This window comes from Neolamprologus brichardi, chromosome 5 (genome assembly GCF_056152115.1).
Source record: "Neolamprologus brichardi isolate AB-2024 chromosome 5, ASM5615211v1, whole genome shotgun sequence".
Taxonomy (NCBI): Eukaryota; Metazoa; Chordata; class Actinopteri; order Cichliformes; family Cichlidae; genus Neolamprologus; species Neolamprologus brichardi.
In genome coordinates, this window is record NC_142108.1 from 11,114,737 (window position 1) to 11,138,454 (window position 23,718).

At 41.7% G+C, this 23,718-nt stretch overlaps 1 protein-coding gene across 6 annotated transcripts in view; it reads left to right on the top strand.

The window, feature by feature from the left end:
• Positions 1 to 2,754: 2,754 nt before the first annotated feature.
• LOC102785360 (calmodulin-binding transcription activator 1-like) overlaps positions 2,755 to 23,718 on the top strand; it is a 55,850-nt gene continuing 34,886 nt past the window's right edge. For all 6 annotated transcript variants that reach the window (XM_035905114.2, XM_006784469.3, XM_035905115.2 and 3 more), the window contains exons 1-3: positions 2,755 to 2,852; positions 5,265 to 5,360; positions 10,547 to 10,650. In XM_035905114.2, coding sequence (XP_035761007.1) covers positions 2,828 to 2,852; positions 5,265 to 5,360; positions 10,547 to 10,650 — 225 coding nt within the window. In that variant the 5' untranslated portion in view covers positions 2,755 to 2,827. The remainder of the gene's footprint in view (positions 2,853 to 5,264; positions 5,361 to 10,546; positions 10,651 to 23,718) is intronic.

Sequence of the window (23,718 nt, forward strand, 5' to 3'; positions counted from 1 at the left end):
TGTCTATCCTGGGACAGGATGTTAATGTGGAGGAGTACAAGTACCTGGGCACCTGCATTGACAAAAAGCTCAACTGGAAAGTCAACACAGACTGTTCAGGCTCTGTTTTGGGAAGGAAGCTAAGGAAGCTGAGATCCTTCAATGTGTGCAGCAAAATCTTGGAGTTTTTTCTCACTCAGTTGTGGTGAGCACAGCGTGCTGCTGCTGGATGAGAAGCATCAGAGCTGGTGACACGGATAGACTGTATAATTGTTTAGGAAAGCTGCCTCTGTTATTGTCTGCAACCCGGAATATTTTTGAAGCTAAAAATCACAGAAAAACCCCAACCACCCTCTGCACCACTCACTAGACAGGCAACAGAGCAACATCCTTAACCGAATGATTCAGCTGCCAGAAAGACCACACATTATTATTATTATTATTATTATTATTATTATTATTATTATTATTATTATTATTATTATTATTATTATTATTATTATTATTGATCAACTGGCCATGTAACAGACTGGCTACCTGTTCTGGCTGTACCCCGCCTCTTGCCCTGTGAATTTCAACTGTTGCAATAAAAGAATTTCCCAAATATGGGATAACCTATTTCTCATCTCATTTATAGAAGTGCTTATACACTTCCACACACCAATTAAAACATATATAAAACATTTACCCCCTGGATTAGCTCATGTTAATAAGTGAGTATATATTAACATGAAACAGATGATATTACATGAAAAAAATCTAAGACCATCATGTGATTCACTCTCTAAACCAGGGCTGACAAATTCATTTTATGTCAGCCCAGTTTGATCTTAAGTAGGCTGGGACTACCAAAACCTTTGCATAATAACATATGAAAAAACAAACACCCCAGTTAATTTCTCTACAAAACACTTTGAAAACATTTCTTTTTAAAAGTCGCATTTAACCAGCCATTGCTTTACAAAAAAGGTGAAAAGTCTGAAATTTCTTAAGAAAAGTAAGTCTGACATGGTCATTACACCGTCATTGCATGTGCATTACAATTTAAAGATCACAGTGAGGCTATAAACTCACAAAACCTCCACATGTGGAGTTTTTGTGGGCAAATAAAAGTTTTTTGTGAGTGTTTTATGTCTTTATGATCCAAACAACCTACCGGGATCTAACATTTATAATTTTCTGTACATTTTCACCCTTGTATAATAATGCTGGCATCACACAAGGAACAACATGAAAGAAAAAAACACACTGAGTTAATAATGACTTCATCACACTTTGCAAAGTCATCCAGTGGGCCAAATTGTACCGTCTAGTGGGCCGCTTCCAGGCCCCAGGCCATATGTTTGAAACCCCCGTTCTTCACCATAACACTGGACCAGTGATTACTCATGTATCCAGTAATCTTGAAGTACTATATATTTTTGATTTAAAAAGTAATCTCATCGTTGGCTGAATAGAAAGTGCCACACTGTGTTGGTATGAACAGTGAGCTCCACCCTGACATAAATAACATAAATGCAACATTAAACATTTGCTTTCTTTCTTATTACACCACTACACGTTTGTCGTTGTCGTTCACCATCTCTGAATTCCGCTGATCTCGAGTACCTAGTGTGTCTCTGCACCCCGAGGCTGCGCAAAGCACACGTAGCCGAGGACGAACCATTCAAAACCTCTGTTTTCCGTGAAGCGTGTCTGTGGAGAGGATTGTCTCTGTCAAACACAAGGCTTTTGGTGCAAAGGCGATATTCTACCCCGAGGCACAGAGTGACAGTGTGGGCTGGAAACGAGAACATAATGATCCCAGTTAAGCCCTACTATTTAGAATAGGATAGCATCGCATAAAACGGCAGAATTATAAATAGCCTGTCAGTGAGGATATTGTGATAGGCTCGTTATAAACTAAACTTTACGCAAAGATACCAGCAGCGACATTTCATCCCGCACGCTGAGCAGGAGGACGAGTATGGAGGAGGGCATGTTTTTTTTCCTTCCACCCCACAAGTTTTCATCTGACCTGCCATGGCTCCCATTTAATAACATGGCTCAAAGAAAGCAGGTAGTGAGTGCACGCAGCTCTGTGTAGGCGCGTGTGGAGCTGTCCTTTCAGCACCGCGAGCTTCAGCACCACGGCGAATGACAGCACCCGGCAGCCCACGCGCGTCAAAAAACTCTCTTTCAGGCAGTTCTTTTCATTTAGATTCAAGAGGGGTTCATAATTTATGGCGAGACGCGACCTTACATCGCATTTTCTCAACAGTCCACTGGGTTTGCGTGTGAAGAAATGAGCGCGCGCTCGCTAGCGAGAGTTTCTGTGCGCGCGTAACGTATATGTGTGTAGGCCTGTTGTGCGCGTGCGAGTGTGTGTGTGCGCGTGTGTGTGTGAGGGAGAGAAGATGATGATGAGCATGATGATGATGCTGTGGGAGGCTGTCAAGGTGTCCTCGAATACAGACGTCGTTCAGTGACGTGAGAGGGGTAAGAGGGAGAGAGAGAGAGAGAGAAAGAGTGCGCGTGAACGGCGAGGAGGGGGCGTGGTCAAGGGGAACAAGCGGAGGGATGGTGAATTCCGCGAGTCACCATCACGGATCCCCGTTGTCAGTCCTCTCTGTTTGGACCAATAGTCGCGCTGAACGCGGCAGGCTCACCCTCCCCACCCCTTCTTCTCAGCCCCGCCCCCCTCCTTGAGCTGTCCTCCTTGTGCACGCGCGTGGTCCTCCCCCCCACCCCCCTCACCGGCACCACCACCATCACCACCCCCCCCTCCCACTACCACTAGGTCGAGTCGAGGAGGAGGAGGAGGAGGAAGAGGAGGAGGAGGAGGGATGAGGCGCGCGGCGGAGGGGAAATGGCTGCCGAAAACAAGCCGGAAGGTAAGAGAGAAATAACGGTTTTTATTTAAGGTGCTGGAGTCCCGCTCTTCGGGTTTCATGCGAGGCTATGAAGGGACGGAGGGATAGAGGAGGGCAGAGATAGCGGCGGGGCTTTCCCTCTCCTTTAGCCCGTCCCGAAAACACCGAGGCTGGTGCTGAACCAGCGACTGTGTAGAGCACGGTTAACCGAAAGCAAATAAATAACAGGAGGAGAGTTGTCCTGTCGGTGGGCTCTGGCTGATTCGGGATACGGTAGTTTTTCACCGTCCGATGCTTGCCAGCGTTTCCCCCTCGAGTAGCTGGCTTATGAATGCTTTTTAAGCATTTAGCATTAAGGGGATGGAGGATGAGAGGAAAAGAGAAGAGTGGTTCACGCTGAAGGAATTCAGATGCTGCTCTGTGTGTGTGTGTGTGTCCGTGTCTCTCTTTAAGCATAAAGTAGACCACTGAATTGCTAATTTCTTTCCTGACAGGCACGCAACCTCCCCGACCAGCTGTGTATTTATTTAATCACAATCGGTGTGTGTTTCGGTGTGTGTGCGTGTGTGTTTTGTTCCTTCAGTGTTAATGTGTCCTTATGGTTGCTAAGGCGCTGAAGGTGAGAATTTGGCTGCATATAGGTTTGGGAGGGGTTGGTGTGTATGTGTGTCAGTTTTAGGTCATAATGATTCCAGTCCCCCCCATTTGTGGTCGTTGTTTGTTTGTGTTTTTACTCCCTTAAGTAAACTCTTGAGGTCGTTATCATCTCTCACACACAGTCACCATTTCATTCAGACTACTATTTATTCATTCATGAATTATTTAAGGGTTGCAATGTTATCTCTGTGTCAACTTGTGAGTTCTTTACTCGTGGTGTTTGACATTTCTTTATAAATACCCCCTGGTTGTTACTCTGTTCACAGCGCCTCTTTCGTTTTGTGTCTTTAAAGCACTGCTGATGCCACGAAGGGTTAAATTTACAAAAGAGGGCAGCAAACTTAGCAGCAGACTGTGTTGTAAATGATCAATGGCTCTCTAAACGGGGTCTGTCCCCCTCAGGTGTCCCAAATTAATTTATAGTAGATCATAAAATTGTGTTGTTTCACTAAAAAGTGGATATATATATATATATACACAGATGGGGGACCATTTATGCCAATAAAACAAGCATATTGTGTACATTACTCCCTCCCTTTGTGTTGGCCCAATATAAACCCTGATATGGCTGTGACACATCCTGTCAATCTGTCATGAAATCAGTCATTTCTCTCAGTGTCTAACAGACAGTTCTTGCTGTTGCATACCTTTCATTATCAGCGCGCTCTGAAAAGTGATGCTACACCTAAACCATCTAAATTGTTTTTAGTTTTTGTGAGGCAGTCCTGAGAATATCTTCTCCCTTGCCTCAAAAAGTTTGAGAACCCTTGTTACAGACACCACAGTTCCTTAGCAATTAAAATTAATTAATTAATTAATGGAAAACTCTTTTTTTGGGGGGGGGGTTTAAATAATCAAAGGTGTAGTAAAATTGTCAGCGAGAGCTTTCAGCACTCTCTCCACTAGGGAGCAACAGTAAGCAAGATTTCTCAAAGGGGCAATTTTTGGCAACACTTGAACTACCGTCATGCATTTCTGCAGTACATCGTGTGTACAGCACTTAAAGTCAGGCACGCATATACATACATGCATGCGTGCAAGCAAGCATGCAGAGTGTTGCCAAAGGCGAAAGGAAGGCCGTGGGTTGAGAGTCCCGTTGCGTGAAAAGACTAGAACTGTTGATGAGACAAAAGGCCCATGGGCAGATCAGCAGGCAGTGTACCACATAAATATTAAACCTTCCCCCCTGCCGATACTGTACCATACCTACTCACGCAAACAGATTCACAGTGTGTTGGAGTTTTATCCATTGCCCCTTCAGTGTTGCGTGTAGTCTGGGCATAATGATTTAAAAGCCTGAGCCTTGCTGAATGAAAGCCAAATGAATTGTGGCGACGAAGGCATGAGACAGCCTTCCACTCTTCCCCCTGCCTGGTAGATGTGGATGGCACCAGTGGGCATCAGAACAACATCCACCATATAGCCTGGAAGACCATCTCCCTCTGTGCTGGTTGGTCTACTTTGTATCATAGCAACAGTGGTCAGGGAAACAGAGAAATGATGAGAGTGAAGAGAAACTAAAGCTGGGAACAAGTTAGTCACACACACAGAGGCAGTGTATCTTCTGTGGCCAATCGATCAGGGGACACGATGGATGCAAGTTAGTGGATCAGAAAATGGATCAGCCCACATGCATATCACTTGGAGTTTTGTTTCTGGGCTTTAGAGGAGAAAGATTGAGGTGAGGTGTACGACAGCCAAGGAAACCAAAGCCTGAAGTGTCTCCTAAATATGTCCCTGTTTTTTTTTCTTCTTCTTCTTTTTCTCTTTTTGTAGGACTGAAGAAGATAAGAAATCCAGAGCGGATGGTCAGGATTGCTGTTGGCTACACTGGACACACCCCTCCCAAGAGTGACGACACTGACGCCAACAGTAAGAGTCACACAAACACTCTTGGCGCAGTTTGTGTGTGCATGTCTGTCTGTGAGGGTGTTTAAGTGCCACCCGCACATTTGTCTGTAGCACAGGGTGACTCTGGGAGCAAGCATAAAAGCCTTCTGGCAGAATGATGCGATGCGGGAACTGAGGTCTCCTCCTCATCTGCTCTGTAACTGATCACACTTACGCATACGCACAAACACTCACACACACACACACTATCTCTGTTTCTCTCTGCTGAGACGTCATTCCAATTCAGCCCTGTTACACATCATGTTTATTCATGCATGCCAGTACAGTATTAGTGGGCACACGCACACACTCCAGCACATAGCCATACAGAAGGCAGGGCTTACTTTGGCTGTCAGTAGTTTATTGTCACACCTAATCTGTACACATGGCATTATGTATCTATAATCCTCAATGGGCCTTGTTAAACTAGAAGTGAGATGGAGTGTGTAATCTGGGGTCGGTGCATGGCCGCGGATGTGTGTGAGTGTGTAGCAAGCATGTGTGCGATTGCTTTTGTCTGTTAGACAGACTATAAAGGCAATGATTGCTTTGATTGGCTATTGATTCCAGAGGACATGGAGCAAATGCATGTGTGTGCCTCTGTGTGCATGTGTGTTAGAGGGACAAATTGGAGGAAAATAAACAGATGCGAGGAGGAGCAGACGGACATTTAGTGAAGTGATGGTTAGCAGTGGAGGGGGTTAGGAGTGTGGTGGTTGTGGCGATGGTGTTGGGGGATATGTTTAAACACCACCCACCCCAACAACAACCCTGTCCACCCCTTACTTCAACCCCTTATTAATTTCTGCACCAGACCATGCTGAACAGGGAATGAAAGCTGGACTGAATAGAATAGAATAGAATAGAATAGAATAGAATAGAATAGAATAGAGGGTTCTATTTCTGATGACTGTTTAATAAAAACCAAGGCTTCCCGAGCCTATCCCTGTCTCCTATCTGTTCTCACGTCCCAGCTGGAGGATTACTGGAGGAAAAGTTTATCAGCAGAATGATAAAATTAGCATGCACGCCCATCTCTCTATCCCTCCCCCCCCCCCCCCCCCGCCCCCTGCTCTCCCTCTTTTTCTCGTCTCTCCTCCCCTCTTCCTGCACTCTCACTCATCCCATGCCATCCCCGCACCCACCCCCCACCCCCCAAACCATCTTCTCCGTGCCCTGGCTCTCCCTGCTGCCCTCCTCTCACCCTCCTCCCTGCCATCCCTCTATCTAGCTGCTGTGCAATGAGCCTTTCTTTCTGTCACATTAATTTCATCCCGAAAAGGGGGAAAATGTGAAAATTTCCCCTGACGCCTCCTAATATCAGTAGGGGGAGAGTTAAGAGTTGCATTTGGAGCGTTTTTCTCTCTCTTTACTGAGGAGAGTTTTATAATTAACTGACAGCCATCTCACAAGGGCATTGGCTTGTTTCTGTGTTAAATATGGAGATGACAGTTTTATGAGGTAAAATATTCATCAGTCAGAGGCCGCTCTTCTGTGTGATTCCAGTCTAAATGGTGGCATTTGATAGCGTACCCAAAGCAATGTTTCACTTTGGTCGAACATTTTCGGTCTTTAGCTCACATACCTCTATATGACTTAATGAGCCATCAGTTTCACATTAGCATTCAGGCATTGTCACTCTTTTGGACTCGTTTTTACTAGATTAGCAAGTGAGTGAGTGATCTGTGTACACCCAGAATTTGTGGCGTGCTGCTGAGGGACTCGCACGAAGCAATGCAGGTATTGAAAGTGTTTTATGATTTTAAATACAAATGTAAAGGCGAACAGCGTCGGATTTTCGTATTTAGATGTGCATTCCTTGGGTCCCAGGATGCTTCATTTTCCTGGGTAGCCAGAAAACAAAAGACAAGTTTTTGCCCCATGTCACACAATAGTATGGCTCCACCGAGAGTCATTTGGAGCAGATGGAAAGGACGATTGCAACAGCACTGAGGCTGAATCTTTTCAAAACAGGGACGCATTCTCTAGTTCAGGATTGTTAGAAATACAAGATACAACTCTTTGGGGTGTAAAAGCTCATCAGCATTCAACAAATCTGCAAAGTTGGTCCTCCGTTCCTCGTCAGCAGGGAGAGTAAATGCGAGGACAGGTTAAGATGATGGTTGTGTCCATGAAGGTGTGCTTTGAAAGGGGTTTGGGTGCCAAGGTCACTCGTTTAGAAAAAAAAAAGAAGAAGTCACTCTGGGACAAATACTGTGATGTGTGTTCTTTGATCAGCAGGCACTGCTGTATGTGTCTGTTTGTATGTATGAGCATGCATATGTGTATGCGTGCGTGCGTGTTTGTGTGTGTATGTGTGCCTGCGCATGTGCAACGGACTTGTTTGATGTGGTGGTTCTGGTACATTTCAAAGGCGAGGCTCTGATGAGAATTCTTCAGAACAGCAGAGGAAGGGAGGGGGTTATAGCCAGGAGGGGTGGGGTCTAAACGCTGATTGGCATTCATAGCAGAGAGGCTGGAGTGCTGCTAAAAAAGAAATTAGGCTTTAACTAAGCTGCACCATTCAGCTGTTTAACTAAGCTGCTGCACAGTTCAGCTGTTTGAAATTCTGTCTTCTCAGGCCTTCTATTAATAAATGCATAATTGATTAGGGGGAGCATACGTGCCTGAACACACTTCCTACTGACACAAACACACACACACATGCTCAGATAGCTACTTACACTCACACACACACTCACACACACACACACAGATAGCCCCTTCCCCTGTCCTGCTACAGCAATTCTTCTTCTTCATCTTTGCATCTTTGTGTTAGCTTGTTCCAGTCTCCCAAATTTCTTTTTTTTCTTCTTCATTAACACCATCTTTCTGGCTCCTTGTCATCCTGCCTCTCTCTGTATCCTATGCTGACCCTCCCACCTTACCTATCTGTCTTTTTCTCTTGCTCTGTCATCTTCCCTCAGGTAGAGTATAATTCCTATCTTCCCAGGGGAGTCATGAATGGACGCCCTCTACTCAAATGCTTATCAATAACCTTTGAGTGCTTGCTCGCTTTGACTTCTGAGAAGCACACCCGTTGGGAACACACTCACAAACACATAACAGGGGGTCTGTCTTTGTGTGGACACACTGGTGAGGTGGTATTTTCCTGAGGCTGAGGCTTGGTGGATTTTATTTTATTTATTTATTTACCTTCCCTGCACCTATTTGGTATTTTGGAGATTCTCCGTGCACAGCAGTAGGAGGAGAAGCACAGTAGGGGTAGTTTCACTGGTAATTCAACACCAACAATCAGCTTTGCTGTCAAATATGACTTTATTTCTGCCGTGGCGATCTCATATAACGCCCTCCACAACATTAATTATACTGTATACTGCATAAGGTATAACTGTCTGTGGCTCTCAGCCCCTTGGTTCCTCTGCTAATTACGTAAATGTTTGAAAACGAGCCACAATTATATTGTTATGTAAAAAAGAAAAAAAAAAGAAAAAAGCAGAGCAATTTTCTAAAAAAAAAAGCTTGGCCCTGTAGTTTTTAGAAAACATTAGTCAGGAGAAAACAGTGAACATTTGGGGGCTATTTTTGCTCAGAAAAACAATGTATGTGGGACTGACTCAAAATAAACTACAGTGTCTATTTTGAATTCAGTAAAGATTCATCAGCCTAACACAAATATAGCCTTATATTACTCCACATAACTCCAATTTTAGCCCAATTACATTGGCTCCCTGTTAAATATCATATAGATTTTAAAATTCTTTTGTTCACTTTTAATATTCTGAATAATTTAGCGTCCAGCTATCTTTCTGAACTACTCCACTCATACAATCCCAACAGAGCACTTAGATCGTTCAATCACAGGCTCCTAGCACAACCTAGGACTCGAATGAAGTCGAGCGGTGACCGGGCCTTTGCATCAAATAAACACACAACAAAATTAACCTGCAATGTTTTTTTTGTCGAGAGTTTTTACACATTTTCTCAAAGAGGTTGTAACCAGAGGCAAAGAAATATGGCTAGCATTTTAATAAAATTCTATTTTGGCATCTTTTAACTAGTATATGCCAGTTCATACAATCACAGAGTATAGTAAACTTGACTTCAAAACTTACTGTTTCAGTTTGTTGATACTGTCACAATTTGGGCATATTAGTAATAAATATATTCAATATTGATAAGGTAGAATTTATTGTGAAATTAAAATAATACAGTGGTTTTATTGTAATGACTAGCTGTTGGTTAGTGAACCCTTCAGGGACCTATATGCCAAGTGTGATTGCTCATGTCCTGACGGTGTAGGAGTTTGCAGACAGACAGGCAGAGATTATGTGCACTATAGTAAAATAAGGTCTAAATTTCAGTAGTGGGCATTTTGTTTATCTAGTGTTTAGTAACACTAGAAATACCGAGATTTCTATTGAACAGATTAACATAGACGCATTACCCTATGTGTATGTACATGGTCTGATCCTGCTTACTCGCGCGTCACCCTGCCTCCTGTACAAGAATATTAGTTAAATCACAGGGAGAGCTATTCTGGGTTCTCCACTTCATTACCAAACTGTGTGTGTAACACTGTGGGAAAAGCATTGCTTTTAATGGGGATAAGTAATGCCCCTGTGATTAGCTGTGATTGTTATCAACCCCAAATGCACTGATAATGTATTATAATGGATTCTTCTTTATCTAAATCTGTTTGTGGGTGGGCCCCAGGTGCATCTTCACTTGCGGTCCAAAAGTAACCCAGCTGCCACTCCCTCTGCACGCTTAGCTATTGTTAACTTGATTACCTCGATTGGAGGACTTCTGTACTCCTTTTCATGTGTAGCACTTTGAATCACACATAGATAATAAGCTATATTAAGGCCCAGTGACATAAAGATGATGTGGAAATATTAAACCCAACTTCATCAGTTTCTCATTCAGACTTTCTTGCAGACATTTCTTTTCACTGCTATGCCAAAAATATTCCTGATAAATCTCAAATATCCCACTCAAGTACAAGATGGACAGAACACATCTCTCACATCAAACCTTTAAAATTGTACTTATAATTTTAAGTCATAATTTTCCTTTGCCATATCCAAGAATTCTGCTATTCTGCTCAAGGTGTCTTTGTGTCTAATGTGCAATTAGTCCTCTCTTTCTACTCGTCTGTCATTTATCCTGTTTAATCTTCTTCTTTTTTTTCTTCCCTACCTCAGATGAGCCCGGCCAGTTGAAGATTTACCTTCCTAAGAAGCTGCTAGAGTGTCTACCCAAATGTTCCTCTCTGCCCAAGGAGCGCCATCGCTGGAACACCAACGAGGTGAGAATGAGACACACTCAAGAGGGAAATATCTGTGACAGAAAGATGAACAGTGTTTTTGTTTTTTTCGTGGCTGGTGACTCATCTCTAACTAATGTCACATTGAGAGATGAAGAGGAGGTAAACAAACACAATGGCAGCTTTTCATTATGGGATCCTAAAACTGTGACACTGGGAAGTAACAAAAAAAAAAAGCCCAAAAAACAACCATCAGCAACCTGAACTCACAGCGAAAATCTGACAGAGTATAGATTCCATTTGGCATGTTGCTGTCTGTTTTTCTTTGTAACCCAAAACCATTCTGGGGTAGGGCATAGGAAACAGCGGATTTGAGGTCTGAAACAATAAGGCTTATAGGCTGAAAAAACAAGGAATGAGGGTACAGATATGATTGTTTCTAGTGCTGCGTTTCACTAGGTTCAAAGAAGGTCTGGTCAGTAAGATACATTTTTTGCTATGGAACCAGAGAAAGTTGATAAAACTGTTGTATGTTTTTGGCTCCAAAGCAAACACAGCTACCATTCATTCATAAAGAGCAGAGATCGCTTTGCTCTAGGCCAAAATTAGCATCATCTTTGCTGTGTGAACAATAGATAACTTAGCCAAGAGTGTAAAATTGGGTCAAATTAGGTTCGGGACAGCTACTTACTCGGGGGCCAAGGATAACCCTGAGATGAACGTTTTGGGCGTGCGAAAAGCTTTTCAGAGTTGCATGTTGTTTCCAGACTTAAGCTGTTAGCTTAGAAAAGTGTCTGATGGGTGGAAATGGTTGCAGGCATTTATCGTCAATACCTCCTTGTTTATGCATCGCACAGCCCCTCCACTGGTGGTTTCCTCCATCCATTGTGATGTGGTTGGCCTCTGCTGAGACATTTTCTCCATGTGCAGACTGTGCACTCCATTATGGATGTGTGTTTGTGTTATTGATTACCAAGTCCAGCATTATTATGCAATGCAAAGCTGATTTGGCCTGTGGTTTTTCTCTCAGGAAAGTCATTACATTTTTCATGCAATCCATCTCAATGAAGGTCATACTGGGAGTTAAGCACGGTGCCTACTGAACAGTGTGTTTGTATGAATAAGCAGTGTGCATGTGCGGTGTGTGTGTGTTTGTGGTGTGTTTCAGAGCAACGTGACTGCTACCGGTTAGGGACTTCCACACATCAGCCAACCACAAGCAATTGTGGACAATGCTCTGAATTAGACGAGCACACCTTGTTTCTGCCCCTTTTCCTGGCCTTCCAACTCTTCTCTCTCCATCTCTTTCTGTCTCTACACCCCCCAGTACCACTTCCCCCACTGCCCCCCCTCCACACACACACCACTCCCCATGCCTCTCTCTCCCTCTCTGATGAGGAGGTACAGGCTCAGTTCAGGGGGAGGTTGGTTGTCCCTCAGCGGATTTCTTCAAAGCTCCTCTTCCACCCAGGCATAAAGTTTTCCGCATACTTAAACAGTCCATTGTGTCTGCTGCTCCTCTTGCTTAGTGCTTTCTTAGTGGGAGACATGTGTATGCTCACTGTGCGCTTAGTGCATGTATGTATTTCAGCCTGCGCATCCGGCGTAAGGAACCCTAGATTATTGCCATTGATTATTTTGAAGCTGCTGCGACAAAAGAATTGATTTTTTTCCCTGTCTGTTGACTTTTTTTAATCTGTCTGAATTGCAGACATTCAGAGAAATCTACCAGTTTTTGTCATCAGCGTATAGGATATTAAATTAGCATTGTCCTGAAATTTTATCTGCGTGTACTGTTGAATGTCCACAATAGATTGTAATGCAAAACATTTTTGGATGCGGGGTTTCTGGACCAATCAGCTGTCAAGCCAGCTGTTAAATTTGGAGATTTTATTTACTTGGGCACATCTCTTCAATATTTGTATGCATGTGTGTGTGTAATTATTTAGTGTGTAGATCCATTTGTGTGTGTTTCTATATAATTCTTTGTTTCCATATGTCTGTACATAAGCAAATCAAGAATTGGCTTTGGGTGTCCTCATCGTCAATGGCTTTTGGGTTTTTACATGCTGTTTATAAAAGCCATGCAGAATCAGGATTATCCTTAGTTTGTGTGTGTGTGTGTGTGTGTGTGTGTGTGTGTGTGTGTGTGTGTGTGTGTGTGTGTGTGTGTGAGGCTACAAAAAACGAGCGTGATAGATAAAGAGATTAAGACTTCGTTTGAGCGAGAATGCCTCTTATTAAGTTAGATTCAATCTTTACATGTCTTCATCTGATATGTCCTTAGTCTCACCTTTTTCTTGGCATGTGCATCACTTTGCAAGTGTGTGTGTGTGTGTGTGTGTGGCTGTGTGTGCGTTTGTTTCCCTGTGCGCAAAAGGATCTCTGTTTTGTCACGCATGGCTCCCCCTGACACCTTGGTCTCCCACAAGCACTGAGCTGTGACCCCATACATTTTTTACCCGGGCCGTTCCTCCTGCTCTCTGTCCTTTCCTCTCTTCCTTCCCTTCCCTTCCTTCTCTTTCCTCTCTCTCTCTCGCTCTCTCTCCCTCTTTTGTGTATCTACTGATGTGTGAAATTATTCTGGGATGGAGGGATGGATTCCTCCCTGAAGGGCTGAGCGGAGGCGTGAGCCTTTTGTTCAATAATAGATTGGGGGTGTATGTGTATCTGTCCATGGTAATAGACTATGGACTAGTTTTAGATAACAAACCACACTCAGGTGGGCAGACCGATGGTGGAGCCTGTGTTATCTATCCATCTGGAATTACTCGTTGTTTGGTTTCAGCAAATTCTTCGGAGCACCACCACGAGGAGGCTATCAAACTTTTGAAATGTAGACAAAGACCAACTTTAGAGTCTCATCGTGTGACTCAAGCTCATGAAAAGATATGATTACTCTTGTGGGGACCCTTGACATCCTGGCTCGTATATTAAGAAGCCAGACTGAGATGAATACTAAGTTAAAAAATTCTTTTTAAAGCTCCAGTTCAATATGAGACATGCACACACACGCTGTGCAAATGTGCATGTCATTGTGTGGTCTAATGTGCATTTTAAAGGCTTCTACTTCAGAGCTTCTCCCCCACTATGAGTCAAATGATGCAACTGTCAAATGTGTTGTTACAGACTTCAGTGCATCACACAGATGACAGTTGCCTGTGCCACAACGCGTCTGCATGTGACTCTGCTCCACATGTCGCTCGACTGTACGAGTGGGGGGAAAAAAGCAAATGTGAGAGCAGTACTATGAGCGGTACTATTTTGTCCTTAATGATATGAAACAAAATGCTCTGAAACAGGCAGTGTTTTTGCCGTAATGCGCTGTTCTCATCGTGCAGAGATGTGTACGTAGCTGTGTGGTGTGACGAGAGGCTCATTACCGGCGCTCACACGCCCGTTGTCTGGTTGTGTTGCTGCATGACAATAACGTGATAAGAAGTGGATCAAAAATCATATATGTTCCACACCATCATCTGCCTCCTGTGTGTGGGTGTGTATCTCTTTTTGTGCATAGTTGTTCTCATGGTAACCGATTGTGCATGAGTGTGCGAGTGTGTGTGTGTGTGTGTGTGTGTGTGTGTGCACGCACGCATTTATATTTGTGTTAATTATATGATTGATGATGCATGTGCACCATTCATGATTTTGCGGCACACTTAAGGTGATAGGAGAGGGATTGCAAGTGGTATCAATGAGTTGCCGATCATGTCAACCAGACATGATAATTAAAAAAAATAATAGCAACAACAATAATAATAGGTAAAGAGCAGACATCTCAGGGAAAACTGTCAGTAACCCACTCACACGTGCGTGCTGTAGTGTCTCAGCTTATGGGAGCTGCAATTTCTAGACCAAACAAAGCTTGGGTTGCTGGTGTGTGAGTACGTGTGCATGTTTAATTTATTATTAATGCCATTACTGTTGTTTGTGAGCCATTAAACAGATACATTGGATTAAATATGCACATACACAGCACTCCGCTGTTTGTGGAGATATTTCCTGTTTTTCCAATGTGGCTAAAACATGAGGCAGGAGTGTCTGAAAAACAAGTTACACTAGGGGGAGATTGGCAGTTGTCAGTTACTAGACGAGGAATCCATTATGGAAACCCTGAGTGATTATTGCAGGCCTCTCTGTTCCATTCAGACTGTGGTGTAGGGAAATAGGTGTTGTGAGTATTACAGTTCATCCCTGCATTCATATTTGTGAATGTGTTGGAATGGTTAGGTAAGATTAATTTAAATGTTTGAACAAGCACCGAATAGATCTAATATTTTAATTTGTTACATGCTGTGTGAAAAAGTACAAGAAAAAACAGATTTTCATAGTCGAATATTTGCATAAAGATTTGCAGTTATACGGTGCTCTTGTGGGTGGAAAAAAAAATTCACACAGAACTAAAATTTTACAGCTAAACCTAGAGTAAAATCCAAAAGTCCAAATTAAATATTCAAGTACTAATTTTGCATTAATTGGGAAGATCATATAGTCAAAATCAGCAGCTGTCCTAACAGATAAGTTGATTACACAGAGCCGCCTGAGCTCTTCACCATCCCTTCAGTTATTCCTGCAAGCTGCTTTGCAACCCGCATTCACCCCAGCTCCTTTTTGTGTCTGAACTGTCTGACCTCCCCACCCCACAGAGCTATTCCACTAAATAAAAATTACTGCAGATGGCTACAATAGTCTTTATTTAACTAGAACGGTCCCAAGTGGCTGAAAGGTTATAGTTCCAGCTGAAGCTTGATTGGATCAGTCGGAGGCATGGTTATTACATCATTAGCCTTATATGAGCAGGCACGTACCGACCTCCCACCAGGGAGACAGGCGGTGTAGGGAAATATCCTTGAAAACACTTTTACAGTTCAGAAATATATATCCTATCAGCACATCATTTCACAGTGAGTTTCCCCTTTGTATGCACAATTTAAACATCACAATTTCGATGGTTTGGGTTCTTTCACTCCATGTTACTCTGACTCGAAGCTTTGGGTGTCTGAATAAATTCCCCCCAAACTGTCATACATCGTAGTAGAGCTGAAATATTTGTCAAAATGTTTTTTTAATTAAATATTTTAATTTAAAATATGTAAATGTACGCATTTTTACTTTTCATTTAGGCGAGTACCACTCTGAGGATTTTGAACCAATAATTGACCCATTTTGTTGTTATGTAACCATCTCCAGGCCTCAGTGTCATTGTTGTCTGGCAACAAAAAAACAAAAACAATCATCCATCCATTATTCCATCTATCAATTTCTTCCATTTATCCAATTCCTGGTAGAGGTGGCTCTGGAGCCAATCCCAGCAGATCCATTCTAGCACACTTATTTTTACCAGTGGGAATACTCCAGCTGTCCAGTCATACACTGGGGTGGACAGTAAAATACAAAATAGTTTAATTCACTATAATAAAAAAAGATACTGCTTTTCTGTTAGCCTGTCATCTTGTTTTCTATCCAGGAACAGCTGATTGGAATTATCCTGAACCTTTTGTATAAATCTGGCACGCTTCATTATATATTATGGTGATATTGACTGATACTTTGTATTAATGCAGCTATTAAATATACAAGTTTAGTCACTATTTAACTTTTTAAACTATTTATAATTGAAATCGTTCCATGTCAGTGTTGGAGCTTATCAGAATGATTAAATGTTGATTCTCTCCCCTCCAGAGAAATGTGTTCTTCTGACAGCTGCACCCACACAATACCGCACATGTGTAACTCCAAACCTTTTTAAAAGAAATCAGGGACTATTTGTGCAAATCTTAGTCATTTGTTTTGAATTGTCAGGCACTGTTACAGGCACAGTCCTCAAAAAAAAAAGCCCAAACTATTCTTTTTCATTTTCAGATTTGGTGATGCGCAGCTACAGTCCTTATGACCCCATTTTCTTTCCAAAGTTGTGCCCTTGATTTTTGACATTGATGTGCAAACTGCCAAAGTGCAACACACCCTGGCACAGGTCGTGAAAGGCTCAAACGCTGCTTTTTTTTCTCCTTTTGGCCATGTCAGAACATAGACAGAAGTATAAGGGTTTTGGAAACTTATAGAAAGTTTCATTTTTAAACAAAATGGGTGTGCTGCCTAAGTATTTGTTAGATAACATGTTGGTGAGAAACTTTATCCGTGTCAGTGTGTGTGTGTGTCCCAGAGCCTGCCTATGGCTGTAACCTCTCCAGTTGACATTGAGCTCTGTGCTGTTGTCGTTTACCAGAGTAAAGCATAGTTTAATGAGGGGGCAAAGAAGCCAGTACACACACTCGCACATGCACACTCATGCATGCTACATACGTCTACACTCGCAGACATGCACACGCAGGACCAGAGGGGTGTTTCACAGCTCCTTGTGTTTGATTCCCATTCTTTTATTTTTAATCATTCCTCTGTCTTTTGGGTTGAGAAATATTTTATGTTTGGAGAGCGCCAAGTTATAATCACTAATTAGTCCTCCAGGCTCTCTCGCTTCATCCCCCCAACCCCCACCCCACCACCCTCCTATCTTCTTCCCATCTCTCTCTGAGCCAAGCATAGCCCAATTACACCCAGCGTCACCTTGTGTCTGCTGTGACTTCCATTTTCTACTTCCATACTGTCCTGCTGACCCGACCGGAAAAATTAACCAAAATGTAAAGAAACACAAAGACGTAATTGCATCCATTCTACTCAAAGATGAATATCCCTGTTGATAAATGTAATTATTCAGCAAGCTTTTGCAAACAGGGACGTGCATGGTAAATTCTGCAAGTTTTAGCCATGCTGGTATTTTAGCCCGCAGTCTTCAAGTTCACAAGAAGACGAGATTAACTGGGTTTTACAGGTCAGGTGTCTGTGGTTGCAGTTAGAACTGTCCCTCCTTTCCTCTTTACATTGTGTGCTGGGAGTGATGGAGTGTAAGGTGGCCAGTGAGTGTGTGGAATTGGTTTTGTGGTGGTGGTTTTGGACTATTTCCCTAAAGAAGAATAAGGGTAGTTTCATTATTCATCATTTTCATTATTGGCATTTAAATATTCAGTTAATTCGTGAAAACGATCGCCTGTCAGTCATTTTCGAGTCATTTGGGTTTAAGAAAAAAAAATCACTTCCAATCAGTAACTCAATGGTGTGAGTTGGGGAAAACTCAAACTGGAACCTTTTGTCAGCAGAACCGCCTATTTACAGGTATTAGAAAGCCAAATTTGATTATCTGAGGATACATTCATTAATTGGGCTACAGCTACAGCAAAACTTGGGAGTAAAGCAAGAGCAAAAAAAGGGGACTTCAGTCAGAAATGGAATATCTTCCATTAATGTGCCAACAACATGCTTTTTTAAATTAGAAAACAGAAGTTAGGTATCATCATTTGATGACACCTGAAGCTTCCTGACAGGACCACAGCAGCTAATCTAGTGAACTTTTTGATGACAGTTGTGATCCTAGATGCATGGATATGGTAATGGAAGGACTGCCAACACTAGATACACACAGAAAACTTCGACTGAGACACCCCTTTCTTTTGACAAGTTGTCTACTGCCGTCCAGCAGCTTACATGTGGCTGAGCATCAGAAATCGATGGACTCCCTGCAGAGTCCTATAAACTGTTTTGGTTTGTGTTAGGAAAAAATTTGTATAAACATTTTAGAGACTTATTAGACTCTGCAACAATGCTGCTCAGCTGGTCCAGAGCAGTTTTGCCAACATTTACAAAAAAGAGAGAGATCTAGGTTTGCTTAGAAACTTTAGTCCAGTGTTTCTCCATTGCACAGATTATAAAATAATTACAAAATGTCTCTCAAATAGACTGAAGGACTGTTTGATACTTTGGTTTCTGTTATCAATAACAATCAGTCATATTACATTCTTGAAAGCACAAAAATAGACAATCTGTTTTTGAGTCATGAAATGACCTATCAAAATGTCAGGGTCTGGATGTACGCCTTTTTTCTATAAATCAAGAAAAACCTTTTGACATAGTGGATCATTTTTATTTGTTTAGGATGCTTGAAGCTTTTAGGTTTGGAATAAAATGTATTTCATGAATTAGGTTGCCCTATTCAAATGCGTCTGTTTTGCTGAAGATACGAGGGGGACTCAGCAGACCAGTCTCTGTACAGAGAGGCATTAGGCTAATGTCTGCTCTGTTGTATGCTCTCACCATTGAGCCCCTCTTGAACCAATTAAGACAGGATCTCACTGGGTTAAACTTTGATGCAGATGCCAGTTAGTTTGTCTGCTAGTCAAAAATGATGCTCACATATTGGAACAAAAGTTACCACTGTGTAAGTGTGTATCCTCTGTGAGAGTTAACTGGCAAAAGTGTGAAGGTTTACTGTTAGGAGAGTGGAAAAGCAAACAAGCAGCCATTACTTCCAGCTGGGCTGCAGTGGAGCAGACAGGGGATGAAATGCCTTGGGGTTTTTCTTGGCAATGATGATTTGCAGAGGAAAAACTGGGAGGGTGTAGTGGAGAAAATTAGTGCCCGATTGTTTAAATGAATGTGGGCCCAGTCACAGCTGTCTTATAGCCCCCTATAAGACAGCTGTGACTGGTTGTGAATAATCTTCTTGAGCCTTCAAATGCACTGGTGCAGGACATTCAGAAAAGACTGATTAACTTAACTTAACTTAACTTACCAGTATGGACATATTAGGAACTTCATCATTCTACCTCTGTGCTAAAGACATGCTAAAGACCACTGGCTTAAGAGTGCTCAAAAGTATATGGGAACATGAGGGAAGAGCCTCTGTTCTGTAGCCCACTTACTCAGTTTCCGGATGCTTAACTCTGCTGGCATACAAAGAATCCTTACAACAGCTGGCCTGACAAAGTTGGAAGGGTTGAGATCAGGAGAGCAGTGTAAAACTGTTGCCATCAGCTCTTAAACTGGTTTTGTGCTTTGCCCTTCCTGGTCTCCGTGAGCATTATTTGTAGGCTCCGCAGAAACGCAGCCATTGGTTTGAACTCCTTTGCCAACGCTGTCCATCAACGCTGTGGTAGAGGAACATGAAGAAGATGTGGCTCTTGTATCTTTTGAAACACCGCAGCTCACTGATCTTCCTAAAGCCTCAAAATATATGTATTTCCTGTATGCTGCGAGTATGAAAGCTCTCAACGGAGTTTCATTACTTCTTGTTCTAGTTTTCTTCTCCTATAGGCAGCTGCACAAACCTATAAAGAAACACAGTGCGGTTCTCCAGTGGAGAGTGGCATGTGGGAGCCGGGGCCACAAACAGACATGTGGCACATATAGACCACATAACAGGAGACCCTGCAAAATCTGTGGGTAACCTGTCCTAGGCTAGTTCCTCTGGCTGGGTACGGACAGGTGAGGGACGACAACATTCTCATTTGTAAACCCAGACAGATAGAGCAGCATAGTGGAGACATATCTAGTCAGTTTTCTTATAGGTCAGGCAAAAACTGGGATTGTGTTAACCAGGAGGAATAAAATGAAAGGAACAGGGTCTACTGATGTTAAACTTCAAAAGTCTGGTGTCTGCTCGTATCAGAATAGAGTTCACCTACTATGAAATGGTTGCAGACTTGGATCATTTCATCTCTTTTTTTGGGGGGTGTGAAGGAAATGTTCTGTACACAGTGAATAATGAATTGCGTGGTCTCAGTTTCTTGGGTAATGGTTTACTGTGGGCTAGGGTGAGATTGTAAAAAATGTGCAGTTATATTGTGTTTTTCTTTGTATGACTGTAAATAAGGAATTGATTCATTAAAGGCTTTGTTAAAAGTCAAAGGTCTCCTCTGCTCTGTTCTCTTTTCCTCTCTTCTTCTCTCCTCTCCTCTCCTCCTACCCATCTGGAAGCCCCACATTTTCCTCCTGTTCTATTTTCTCCATGTTGCACAGACCCACTATTTATCTTGCCCACTATAATTTGACACAAAATATTGTTAACTGGAGACACAGAAATATATTAAACAGTGGGAATGTGCGACTGTGAGTGTGGGGGTGTTGTGTATGTGCCCGAGTGCATTTGTGTGTGCTTCTGTGTGTGTGTGTGTGTGTGTGTGTGTGTGTGTGTCTTTGTGTGTGTGTGTGTGTGCCTTTGAGTTTTAACTTCCTGTTAGATTCCAAACCCGACCAAGTACTGAATGACCCAGAGTGTCTGCTGTAATAAGAAGCTGGGCTGTGCAGTGGAGACAATATTTTTTGTATCTTTAAATGTCCCCACATAAAACCTCTGTAATATCTGATTCTTGTGTAAATTAGATTGAATTCATTGTAGACAGATAAAGCATATAAATGTGTATGTGTGTTCATGTGCGTGCACAGACAGCTGGTCCTTCTGCTCCTATTTTGAGAACTGCATCTGTAGAGTTTTGTTTAGATAACTTTATTTAACTTTCATAACTATGTGCTTTGCTGGGTCTTTAGAAGTCAAATACTGCATATGTTAACAACAATTTGCTTTTTGTATATTTCCAAATAACTGTGACTTACACATGACATTAGAGTACAAATTAGGAACAACAAGTGTTGGAAGGCTTTCTTTTGTACAGAGCTTTTTCTTAAGCATCTTCTCTTTTTAACTTAGTAGCTACAGCTTAGGGACTTGTAGAGAATGTGCCTGGTTCAGGATTTCTGAAGTCAATGCATATTTCATACTCTCTGCTCATGTTTACAAAGGTAGGTTTCAGTCTAACATACTCTTAGCTTTGATGTAAATAGTGCTGCAAAGTCCAACAATGCATAAATAATAAAACAAATAAATAAATCATATAAAGATATGTGTAAATCTTGTACACTTGTTTATTCAATGTATGGGTGTAGAGTTATATCTATATGGTCTACTGATCTAAAACACAGCTTACTTTTACTCATGCCCAACCAGGTTGCAGTCTCCAGTTCCAAAGTATTTAGCAATATTGTTTGTAAATTCATATGACAAATATACACTGAGCATATCGATGGACATCTGGGTCTGCATGAGCGTAACTTGAGTCATCAGAGAGGTTCTTATATTGACATTTCACACTGCTTTATCACCGTATAAGGATTATGGAGTTGTCTACTCAGCAGTAATCAACAAGAGCTGTGTAACTAGTGTGAAAACAAAATATGTCTGTGGAATTGTATCTTACATCAGATTTGTCAGCTTACATCTATGAAGTGAATTGGATTGAGATTTGGTGACTGTGGAGGCCATTTGAGTGCAGTAAACTCATTGTCATGTACAAGAAACCATTTTCAGATGATCTGAGCTTTTCGACATGGCGCGTTATTCTGCTCGAAGCAGCCATCAAAAGATGGATCCATAAAGGTGTTCATAAAGGGCTGCACATAGTCAGCAGCAGTACTCAGGCAGGCTGTCGCATTGCTCGGTACTAAAGGACCCAAAGTGTGCTGAGAAAATATCTTATACCATTACACCAGCAGCAGCAGCCTGAACTGTTGATACAGTGCAGGGTGGTACCAGGTGTGGTCTTCTGCTGCTGTAGGCCATCTGCTTCAAGGTTCAATGTGTTGTGCCTTCAAAGATACTCTTCTGCATATCTTGATTGCAAACAGTGTCTATTTGAGTTACTTTTGCCTTCCTATCAGTTCAAAGCTTTCTGCAAATTCTCCTCTGACATTTTTGCTTGCTGGATATTTCCTCTTTTTTGGGCCATTCTCTGTAAGAAATATGTATTTAGTTATGTATTTATTTATTTTATTTAGAAAGAGGTTCAATACATATTAATGAACATTTTAACTAATGTAAATATGCCAGATTATAGCCTTGGGCTAATTTCCATCTGCAGACCCTCTGGCAGGTTGGTGTTACACACAAGTTAGGAAAAACATACAGAGACACTATTTACAGATCATGTGACAAGGACAAAAACCGTGATCACATTATATTAGAACAAACAATTACAAGAAGAGTGGACAAAAGAGGACAGTATAGATAACAATAATGGAAACACATCAGTTATATTGCACAAACCCCAGTGTTACACATGCCCTGACTGTCTTGATATTGCACTGACCCATTACACTAATAGTTATTTCCCTTTTTCTAATACACTAACTCTTTTTTATGTCCAATATAAAGCATGATTAATTAAACATGATCACATGTTTGTGTGTCTCTCAGATGCCCTTTTAAGTGACTCTTAAAGATACCTAACCAAGTGGCCTATGAGTACATATATTTATAACCTATTAATGGTAACCTAGTCTTTAATTTTATTCCCCTAGACATGATTGGAGTGTTTATGATTTTTATTTCTGCGTCTGTCTGTCTACAAATTTGCAGTTTCTGGCATGATGCTAATTTGGTCTCTACAGATTTTTTTCTCGCTTCATTCTTGGAAAGACACAGATTATAGTTGTGCCTGTCTTTTTTTAATACATCACAGAATATTTATTTTTCTGGAGTGAAGAGACCTCAGTTTACGTTCCAGTTTGTTGTCTATTCCATGCAAAGTTTCCTCAGTTAATTTTGTACATAGCACTATTAACTGCCTCTGTTGTAGCTAATCCAAGATGAATAGAATTGTCAATAAAAACATCCCAACTCAAATATTTTTTACTAACGCAATCAAAGTTCATACGTATTTGCAAAGGGGATGCAGAATTATCCGACCACATTTGTTTTTGCTGCGTAAAGTTGCTGTGGGGTTAAATTGTCAGTTTTGTTAATGTGATATCACACTGGATCTAAGTGTGTTGGCCTCATAAGCTTCCATCATCTAATGGCCACTTGGAGTCCGTAGGTTTATTTCTAATTAAAACTGGTAAGATCATGTCGTTGTTAAATTGCATTTCCAGGGTTAGATCAACTGCATTTGCTCCAGACCAAAAATACAAGGTAATAATAAAGAAATGTCAAATTGCTGCGGTAGATTCAGAACACTCTAATTTATTTCCTCTTATCATCTGTTTGCTCATTACTTTATGATTTTATAAAGCAGATGCATGTTACGGTGGTAAATGTCTATAGGAGCGAATTGATTAACATTCATTGGTAGATGTTTTTATGGATGGTAATGTGTTTTTCATTTGTTAATGAGTTAAGAAGACAAACAGTTGAGCACTCCTGCGGTGTGTACTACACTCTCACTGTGAACAATGTTTCTCCTGGTGCAGAGTTGTTTCAGAAAACTCTTTAAAATCACAATTAAA